At 50.1% G+C, this 9,965-nt stretch overlaps 1 protein-coding gene across 5 annotated transcripts in view; it reads left to right on the top strand.

Moving 5' to 3' along the window:
• C2CD2L (C2CD2-like) overlaps positions 1–9,965 on the top strand; it is a 33,588-nt gene that overhangs the window by 7,021 nt on the left and 16,602 nt on the right. For all 5 annotated transcript variants that reach the window (XM_010574927.1, XM_010574926.1, XM_010574924.1 and 2 more), the window contains exons 2-11: positions 2,556–2,651; positions 3,142–3,261; positions 5,133–5,243; positions 6,131–6,244; positions 6,868–6,985; positions 7,152–7,275; positions 7,821–7,885; positions 8,489–8,616; positions 8,913–9,084; positions 9,844–9,945. In XM_010574927.1, coding sequence (XP_010573229.1) covers positions 2,556–2,651; positions 3,142–3,261; positions 5,133–5,243; positions 6,131–6,244; positions 6,868–6,985; positions 7,152–7,275; positions 7,821–7,885; positions 8,489–8,616; positions 8,913–9,084; positions 9,844–9,945 — 1,150 coding nt within the window. The remainder of the gene's footprint in view (positions 1–2,555; positions 2,652–3,141; positions 3,262–5,132; positions 5,244–6,130; positions 6,245–6,867; positions 6,986–7,151; positions 7,276–7,820; positions 7,886–8,488; positions 8,617–8,912; positions 9,085–9,843; positions 9,946–9,965) is intronic.

Here is a 9,965-nt window from a genome sequence, read left to right as displayed (position 1 = left end):
TGTTTTCCCCTGGGGCCCGCTCGCCCCCGGCCCCCCCCCCCGCCCCCAGTCCCTGTCTCCTACGAAATTATTCTTGAATCTGGTCAACGGAAGGGAATAAGGCCTGATAATGCTCATCGCAATTGACAGTGCCTCCTTCCCCACTCCCAGTCTGACTCCACCCCTGCTCTCCTTTTAAGTTCCGAGGGGAGTCGGGGATAGATTTATGCTTAGAAGTGAGTGATCTTACTTTCTCCCCAGGTAGGCTTATTCTTAGCTCCTTTTGCTGTCACATTTTTTTCATTTTAGCTTATCAACTGACAAAAAGCTGTAAGGAAATGCAGCTCTGCAAAGCTGGGTTTAATAGTGGAATGGTTGTGGAGGAGCCGAAGGTTGTGAGTACGTCAGGCTGTTGGTGTGAACTCAGAACAGCGGAGGGTCTTGGCCCTCAGATTCCCTAGGCTTATTGGTGTGGCTGGGAAGAACCGTAGATTCCTGTCTTGATTGCCTGTTTGAGAGCTATCTTTACCATCCTCTGGGTGTGCTGTCGCATTTTCACTTGTGCGTAGTCCCAAGAAAGGGAAAGGAAAATGCTGAAAATGGGGTGGAAGTCTCATGGTTTTCCATAAAAGGATAATAGAGGGAGGCTAGTGTTCCTGAGTCCTAGTCCTGGAGGAACACTGTTCAGTCGCTTCCCTCTTGATAGTCTGTTTCCTTCTGTGATTTTGTTGTTTCTGCATGGGTTCTTTCAGCTTGGTGAATTTAAAAAGAACACGTCCTAATCTCATTCAGGTCTAGACTTGCCCACGCTTCCTTGTGTTTCTGAATCACGGTGAACGTGAGAACATAATACGCGCGGTGGGAGCTTTATAGCAGTGCATTTGTGGTCAGAGCACGCCAGCATCTGAATTTGGGCAGATTCTGCTAGGAGCGTGATCTGAGGGAGCTGGCAGTGGGCAAGTGAGGGTCGGTCTGCCTCCTGGACATGTCTCATTCTTGTGTTTGGTACTCCAGAGAATGGCTTCAGTCACAAGGTCTTGCTTTTTTCTGCAGATCTTTAAATCTTAGCAGCTGGTATTTCATATTTCCTGTTTGGATTTCAAGTTACTTGCCTTAAAACCAGGCAAAGACTTGGAAAGAATTGAGTTGCCTCTCAGGTGCATGCTACGCTCCTCATTTTATTTTTCCTCTGTGTTTTTTTCTCTGCCTTGGGGTAATTCTAGATTTGCACTACCTTGTGCATGCAGTTCATTCCGAGTGGGCTGAGTAATGAGATCTTTTGAAGTTGGCCAATGCCACCCAGTTTGGTGAGACTGCGATGTGTTGGGAAGAACAGGGCAACAGCTTGCTGCTGCTGATTATATACTTGAGTCATTGGGCAGAGGTTCTGGTTGTGGAGAGAAAGGGCTGATCTGATAATCTGGACTGACCCAGGTGGGCGAATGCACAGCTCTGGTGGAGGAGGCTTATGAGAAGAAGAAACAGCAAGCATTAATAGCATGAAGCAGCAGGGAGTGATCCGACATTGTTTCTCCATTGAGTCTTTCAGTTTTGAAGTTTGGTCACTGGGAGAGCTGCCTCGTGTCTGTGTTGAGAGGAGGGCAGGCGTCCGGACTAGTTTTTGGTGGGCAAACGGCTCTTCAGGTGGTAGTATGTATGTCAATCAGATTAGTGCCCGAGAGCCCTTTCCACCCACCTTCCACCTGTCACCTGGGTCGGTCTGTTGCAGAGGTGACAGTGCAGAGTCTTGTTCGCTTGAGAAAAAGAGCGTGGCTTCCCACACCTTTATCCTCCCTTTCGGTCACCCTGGCCCTAAAACATGAGCAGGTCGGCAAACGGTCATGTCCTTGTGCTTGGATTGCCTGCTGTCTCTCTCTTCTTGCCCCTTGTGAGCAGAGGGAATCTTTGGGGGATAGGTTTTCTGCAGGCATGCTCTCAACTCTTTATCTTGGTCTTGTATTTCTTGAGAAGGGTTCTCTGTAGAGAACTGGTCCTGTTATATGGGGAAATCCTCAAACGAAGAAGAGGGATGCTTCTGCAGTGGAGATTGTAATCTAATAAACCAGGAGAGGGTGGAAAAAGGGAATGAGTCAAGCACAGGAGCTGATGTACCGTATGCTGAGGGTGGATTTTGTTGTTGTTGATTGGTATTGTGGTGTGTGTGGGGGTTGTTGTTTTGTTTTGTTTTTTTTACTTGGGGCAGGATTAGCACAGAGAGGGGAGAGAGAAAGAGAGAGAGAAGAAACACCAAAGCTTTTGCAATGAAGAAGGGTTCACACGCTTGACTTATAGCTGACTGCTATCCAGAACAATTTTCCATTCTCATTTGGGCTTGCCTGTCTGAAATTAACTTAGTGTTTGCAACTCTAAGCCTTGACTGGAGACCTTGTTTCCTTTCTCTGTATGGACAAGCTGAAGTGGGTAGAATTGCAGTGTGTGACGGTTCCCCATGCTGGCTGGGTTCATGGAAATGGACTGGAGTGTCCCTAGGGCCCCACATCAGAATCAGTTGTCTTCTTTGAAACGATCTGGGGTACCTTGACCACTGGGAACTAACAAACTTCTTTTTTTCATAGAGTTCAGTGCAGATCACATTTGAAGAGGGTCCTCTGTTACCACCAGCCGCAAATATAAGTCGCGTGACGTGCAAGGGGCAGTCGGACCACAGCATGGTAAGGCTTTGCTGTTCTGAATTGTACAGTGTGGGTTTTTTCCATCAACTGACAGTGTGTTCTATGGAGATTGCTGAGGCCTGCGCGATGGGGATGATGGAACCAGGGAAGTTTTGGGCAAGATCTGTTGTAGACTTCAGAGGTCTGTCGACAAGCTCGTGAGATTGTGGCTCTGGGACTGCACATCGGTGATCTCTGGGAGAGCCCCGGTGGCAGATGTGTTGCTGGAGCTGGGGCGTATGGATGCCAAGCCTGAATATTGGGTTCCTACAGTGGAGTGGAGGAGAGAGCTCCTGTCACCAGTAGGTCTTTACTGCCTCATGTACAGAGTCTGAAACGGCAGGTTGGCAGGGCGGAACTGGGTCTGGGAGTAAGCCTGATGTTTCTTTCCTGCCACAACGGGTAAACCTTGCCCATCGCTTTTAGAGGTTTTGCCATTGCACGGCTGCCTCTCACCGAGGATATAAACTCATCTTTCTTTTCTCTCTAGGTGCTGTACTGCCATCTGTCAGCTGAAGCTGTGAAATTCCCTGTCTCTGTTACTCAGCAGTCCCCAGCTGCTGTTTCTGTGGACACCTATCATGTCACTTTGGCTGTGCTGCAGGCTCAGGTAACAGTTGTAAAAAGTTAGCCGTTGAACTTGTTCTTTCACCCGGCCCCATGCTGATCAAGGAAGGAGGACCTGATTTAGTGCAAATAAAGGCCTTGTGCCGGAAGAAGCAGCGTGCTGTCACTAACGTTTGGTGGGGTGGCAAATATTCCCAATCTCCATGCCGAGTCCTGTTTTCTGAGTCTCATTTTGCAGATCTTGGCCATGTAACGTAGCCATAACAAAATCCAGAGAGATTTGAGGCATGGCAGCGCTCTATACTGTGTTTTTAAGGGGGTGTTTGAGAAGCAAAAGGTCCACAGATTTCAATTCCCCTTGCGGTGTGATGGATAGGGAAAGATGTGTCCTGTGCGTATGTACGATTACGGTGTTGTCCTGGTTGTTGGTGTGAAAAAGAAATCCACAGTGAGGAGTGGTTTGCTTGTCAGTGCTCCCCTTAATACATTCACAAGAGTTTGATACAGACTTTTTCTGTGTGAGATGCTTCTTCCAGAACAGAAGCGCTGTGAAATTGCAATGGGTGGTAGCTCCGCAGTCACTTTGTGGCTGGATTTGCTTCTCTGGAATGTGATTTTGTTCCCATTGTGAAGAAGGGCTTGATGCTGGAGACGGTATCTCGCTTGGAGACCACGGGCTCGTCTCGCTGTAGGGAGACATGGCAAAATCAGAAGTAACTCTGTGGTAGCAGAAGCCGATCCCATGCTATTGCAGTTGGAATGTTGTTCTAGGATGCCTTTGCTCTCAGAAGCTTTAGTGAAATTTTCAACCAATGTTTATCAGATCATCCCAGTTTGGTTTTGTGCCTCTGTTCCATGGTCATTTAAATAGCTTCTCTCTCTCTCCGCAGCGTTTGGTGTGCCTGCTGCTGATGTAGTTGTGGGTGGCAACTGCCATCGCTTTTCATCTTTGTGTAGTCTCTGGGAGCCAGGTGGCCTTTGTCACATCTCATCAAATTGCTCCTCTACTCACTGGCATTTTCTAGGTCTCCTTGTCTGTGCCTGCTGAAGTTTTGGGTTGATTGTTCTTGTAGAGAATTGCATGTGGTATTCTAATTGAGGTCTTGCTGCTGCATTGTGAAATGCTGCTAAGGTTACCGTATGCCTGTTGGTTGGAATGCTTTGAGTATGTATCCCCAGTTGTGCCTTGCCTTTTTTATGCACACCGTGTTGGTTGCTTATCTGGCTACCGTGTCCCAGATTTGTCACATTTGACTGTCGACCTTCTGTGTTCATGGTAAATAAATGTCAGTATGTCAATTGCTTTAGAGCTATGTTAAATTTAACTCCCCTGTTTTTCCTAGAGATACCAGGTCAGGAGTTCTTTCTGTGTGATTCTGTTTCTGTCTGTTGCATTAACGATGCCTGTCAGGTGTATGGGTGTGCAACTTTTCAGCTGAACTACGGGATGGTGTACAGTCTGGTTTGTTGCTGGTGGCAGACTATTGGTGGCCTGGATGAGTTTTCAGTCTGAGGATGATCTCCTAGAGACTCATTGCTAACTTACAAATGGCCGTACTTAGGTTTGGCAATGGTTAATTGATGCAGCTCAGTAAACACCCTGTTTCAGTGCCCAACTCGGTCTTTTGGATTGTCCTGCAGGCTGCTTCTTCAGCCGTAGAAATAACCTATTATTTTTCCCTCTGATGGCACGTGGGCATCCAAAGGCAGAGAGGAAGCCAGATCTTGCTACAGAGCAATGAGGCTTCTGCAGCTGCTTCTTCCCATAGGCCCGGGACTACTTGTGTTCTTACATTCTATCTCTTATTGTTGCACTGGTGTGAGGGCCTTTCAGTTGCTGAATTTGAAGCAGAGCAAAAAGCACCTAATGGAAACGGAAACCGTTCCTGACTATGGGTATTTGTTCTGGGCCAGGTGGAGATCCACTTGGAGGAGATACAGAATGAAGGTCTCCTGGTGTCGTGGATGTTCAAGGACAGACCAGACTTGAACCTTTCAGTTCTTCCAAGACTTCAACTTCGCGAGGTGAGCGGCAAAGAGTGGGAGGCTGGACTCGAGTGGAGGAAGGGCAGGAGGGGCAGAAACAGCACCGAGCCAGGAGGAAAGCTGATGCAGAGGGGAGGGGTTGGCAACTCACTATTGTGGCCCTTTAGGGCGAGGAAGGGGATTCTTTCGCCCTGGAGTCGATACTAGCTCAACTCTGTCAAAACAGTGCATCCTCAAGAGGGCCGAAGCAGGTTCTCATGTCTGTTGTCCGAGTCTGGCATAATATCTGAAGGGGAGTCTGCATAGCAAAAAAGGCCATCTGGCTATGTAGGTCCTCCTGCGTTGTCAGGTGTAGAGCTGCAAAATGAGCTGGGTTGGTTAGGGGTTTTTTTGTTTGTTTGTTAGTTGGTTTCTTTTGTTTGTTTGGGGTTTTTTTCAGAGGTTAGTGTGGGGAACCCGTGGGTATTAGAGGTTTAACGAGCTGAATGTGGGCTTGCTTGCGCTTCTGTGATCCAAATAGGTTGGTTAATTTGTTTGTTTTTTTGACACCCTTGTTGCTTTATCCTGAATAGATGTAGGATTTTGGCTGTTCTCCTGAAAGTGTGGTAGTACTGTCTCACGAGGTGGTGAGGAGGTGGCAAACTGTAAAAGCTGTATTGTCAAAATTTGCCATGGACAGACTACAGATGTGGAGCCTTAGTTTGCCTCATTTACACAACTTACATTTGCCTGCAGCTGTTACATGGAAACTTTAAGCACTGGGGAGAGCGAGTACAGGATATGGGAAGAGTACCTGGGACATTATTACTGGGAGGAAGACTGTGTAGTGTCTTAGAGGTTCGAGAGGCAGTTGGGGCTGTATAAGGAGAGAATGTGTCTGCCTTGTTATGACTTTCCTGCATTTTCTCCTGATTTGCGGAGAGAAGAATGAAGGGAGAGTGGATCTGTCCACCATAAAGGATCTGATCGAGGATACCATTGTCAGCACACAGCCAGCCATGATGGTGAATCTGAAGGCCTGCACTGCTGGAGCCGGTGTGGTAAGGCTCTCTCCTTGTGTTCTTCTTGTGCCTCAAACACTGTGCCCCAAGGCTCTTCTGGGGGCTGAGGCTCAGGCAGGAGTCCAAGGGTTGAGGCTACTCACCTCTGGGTGACAGCCGCATCCTGGCTTGCGCTGTCATAGGAGTTGGGTTATTGTGGCATGGGGAGTAGGGATAATTAGAAACTGCTCCGAAGGGCAGCTCTGTTTGTATCTTGTTTCCTGAACACTAAGTGCCACTTGTGTTGAGGTGGAGCTGGACTGCCTGGGACGCATCTCTGCTTCAGCAGTCTCTCTGTTGCTCTGAACGCCAAGGCTCCGCCCAGGGCAGCCTTTGCAGGCATGGAATGGTCTGTGGTTTGTCGTCTTCAGTTGTCCGACTGGCAGCCAGCAAGCTTGTTCTTGTCTGTCTCTTTTCCCGTCTGCCTTAAATTTTCCATCTGAAATAACATGGGTGCCCACCGGACGCCGATAGCTTGGGGAACCTGCAGCATCTCTTGATGGCTCTGTGGGTATTCACGTATGTTTGTGTGAGGAGCTACCTGGTAGATGCAAGGACAAACATCACGTGTCTGTCTGCTGCCAAGTGAACAATAAAGGCATCCGTCTCTTGTCATTCCTCAGGTACCCAGCAATAAGTTGACTCGAGAGTCCCCGTCCGGAGGAGAAGCAGCCCCTCTGGGTTCTAAGCTGTTGCTCCGGAATCTTCGAGTGCTGAACTTGGGCTGCCAGGAGAAGGAAGGTAAGCATGAAAACTTTGCTGATCTGCAGGGGCGAGCATGCAGGCGGTGAGATTGGAGCCCAGGGTATGTTTTGGATGGGCTTGAACGGAAAAGAGGGGCATGTGTCCACCAAGCCGCTGCCTAGTGTTGATGAGATCATGTGTGGGCTCTGTCCCTCTGTTGCAGGAGTTGGGGAGATACGCTGCGTGGCAGAGCTGGACAGCCCGCCACAGCAGAAGCGGACGAGGCCGGTGACAGCTGGCAGTGCGGGTGCTGCAGCAGAGATGGAGTGGAATGAGGACCTCTTTCTGTAAGTGTTTGCCCTCTTTCTGACCAGCACGGCAGAGGCAGACCGGCACGGTCTCTGGGTGTCGTTACCGTGCCGCAGTAACTGATGCGGATGGTGCAGAGGTGAAGTCTGTGCTGCAGGGCGTCATGTGTTTGTGCTGCCCGCGTGCCGGGCTACCAATTCTGGCGATTGGCCCCAGCTTGCATATGTATTTCCCGCTCCTTGGGATGCCATCCCCTTTAACTGGATGGGCAGAAGCGCCAATCATGGGCAGTGTGTGCAGAAGGCCCGGAGTGTAAATCTTGGCCTTTCAGACAGATTCGCCTCTCAGCTTCCCCTGGCAGCCTACACAGCCCTGCAGGGGACACGAACCAGAGTTTTCCTCTTCTGTGTAGTTTGCTGCCCCTTATTGTGTCCTCCAAAGTAGCATGCATATGCTGGAGCTTTGGGAAAGGTGACAAAGTGTGTGAGATTTGAGAGAGGGAAGATACAGAATGGGGTTGTTTGCTCCGGGGCCATTTTGCAAAGATTGCCTAATACCAGCTTGTCTTTTTCTGTTTCCGCAGGGAGTTGGGACCTAGAAGTAAAGAGCTGAAGCTACAGGTGCTGGGGAGCAGTGATGGAGGGGGAAGTGAGTATGGACCACCGTAAGATGCATTGTAAGACGGGGAGACAAAAATGCCTAAGGGACTTTCTGTGCTTTGAGCCTGTGGTAGTTCTGTGTCAGTACAATGCATGATGAACTCTGCAAAGGATTTTTCATACCTGTCTTTATGTGAGCCTCTGACTGCATGAAGTAACTCTGGAGTCTGTTCTTCTTAGTGAAGCGCTCTTACTCTGATCTTTTTGGTAGCCGGGAGGTTCCTGTGGCCCGCCAGTCTCCACTCTGAAGCGGGGAGAGGGATGTGGGGATTTGTCCCTGTGTATTGGAAGAATGTTGCAGAAGGCTCTTAACTCTTTTCATTTGTCCTCCATCGGGGACTAAGCACAGCACCTGTGTTTGAGGAAGGCTGTGCAATGGCCACCTCTTTAAGGCAGTCAATTTCTGGATTGGTGAAGAGGAGCGGAGGAGTGCTGCCTGCCCCCTCCCCGCCTCAAACCTGGGAGCTACCGGAGTTGTGGGGATCTGCTTCGTTGGCCCACAGGGCTGCTTCCCAAAAGCAGAGGTTGCCTGGGAGACATCTGAGGTGCCGAGGTCATGTGGTGTGTTTTGTTTTCCTGTTCGTTCTCACAGATGTGCTGCTGGCACATGCCACACTTTTGCTTGATTCTTTGGCCAAACAACCATCTGGGAGACAGGTCTGCTCACTGGCCCCAGGAGCTGGGCGGTCACTGGCAGCTGAAGCTACTGTTATATTGGAGGTGAGCTCACTACTCCATAAGCTGGGCCCAAATGTGTGCTCTGAAAGCGTTCGTGATGTGAGCCTCTAGCTGGAGACGAGCCTGATTGCGCCTGGGCTCGTCACAGGGGATTGGCAGACCCTTAGGCCAAGGAAGGGTGTTGCCTGGCCCTCAGTCCCTGACCCTCCCTCTGTTCAACTGACAATGTAGCAGGGATGGCTCCTCGGTGCCCAGAGCAGTCGCTTTTGTCACCCGTATGCCTGCCTTTCCATCTGGGAGGAGTAGAGCCTCTCTGAGCTGTGCTTTACTCTTTGTAGCTGCTATTCCAGGAGTCTCCCACATCATTGAATGCTCAGCACGCCACATCTCTGCGAACCAGCATTACTCCCACGAAGAAGGTGGAGATGGACCGGACCATCATGCCCGACGGCACCATTGTGACTACTGTCACCACGATTCAGTCCCGGCCCAAGGCAGACTGCAAACTGGGTGAGGCTGCCCCGCAACAGGGGTCTTGTATGGGTGGCCGCTGTGGGGGTGCAGACTCAGCTGCGATATTCCCAAGGCCGCTTGTGCTTGCGGTAGCAAAACTGTTGTGGTTGTTGCAGACTTGCACCTCGTGTGGTGCTTTTGGCTTCTGGGTCGGAACATGGGCATTGTCGCCGTTCCCTTAGTGTCTTGTGGCTGGCTGGAGACCTGTGTGTGGCCTTGGGGCGCAGGAATTGATGCAACCCTGTGTTTGGGGGGAGGTGAGAGAGGGATGAGCCTCTCTGATACCCTTTGGTGGTGGGACATCCTGACTCTAGCGTGTATGCCACTGCGTAACCTCTGTGTGGTGTCGAGCTAAGCGTTGTGCCGCTCTTCCTCTATTTTCTTCACTGCTGAAGAAGTTATGCTGTATGTTCTCAATGCGGAGCTGAAAGCATGTTGACCTTGCTTACTAGTGGTTGTTGCTGCTTGCAGTCTGACGTCCTGATGAATGTGGTGCTGGATATTCCACGAGGTGGGGCTGGGAAATGGCATGAACAGGGTCTTGCGATGGGGCTGTTTCACATGTCTTTTTCCGATACGCTTCTTACTACTTTGTTGCTGCAAAGCCTCATGGAGTCAGCCTCTGCAGGCTCTCTGTGTGCGCTTGAGGCTTTTTGGGGGGTGCATGTAGGGGACCACGATACGGTAGCGAAGTTGCCTAAGCTTCGCCTCTGTTTACTGGTGTCTCTGTGTCTCTGCCTTTCTTTTGCCATGAAGATTCACCATCGAGGTCTCCTTCCAAGGTGGAAGTGACTGAAAAGAAGACAACAGTGCTTTTGGAGAGCGGCTGCCCTCGCAGCCCCTTGCCCAGCAGTAGCCGTAAGTGCTTGGAAATCCAA

The sequence above is a fragment of the Haliaeetus leucocephalus genome, unplaced genomic scaffold, assembly GCF_000737465.1.
Source record: "Haliaeetus leucocephalus isolate CR32 unplaced genomic scaffold, Haliaeetus_leucocephalus-4.0 Scaffold450, whole genome shotgun sequence".
Classification (NCBI taxonomy): Eukaryota; Metazoa; Chordata; class Aves; order Accipitriformes; family Accipitridae; genus Haliaeetus; species Haliaeetus leucocephalus.
This window is presented reverse-complemented; position numbering and strand designations above follow the sequence as displayed.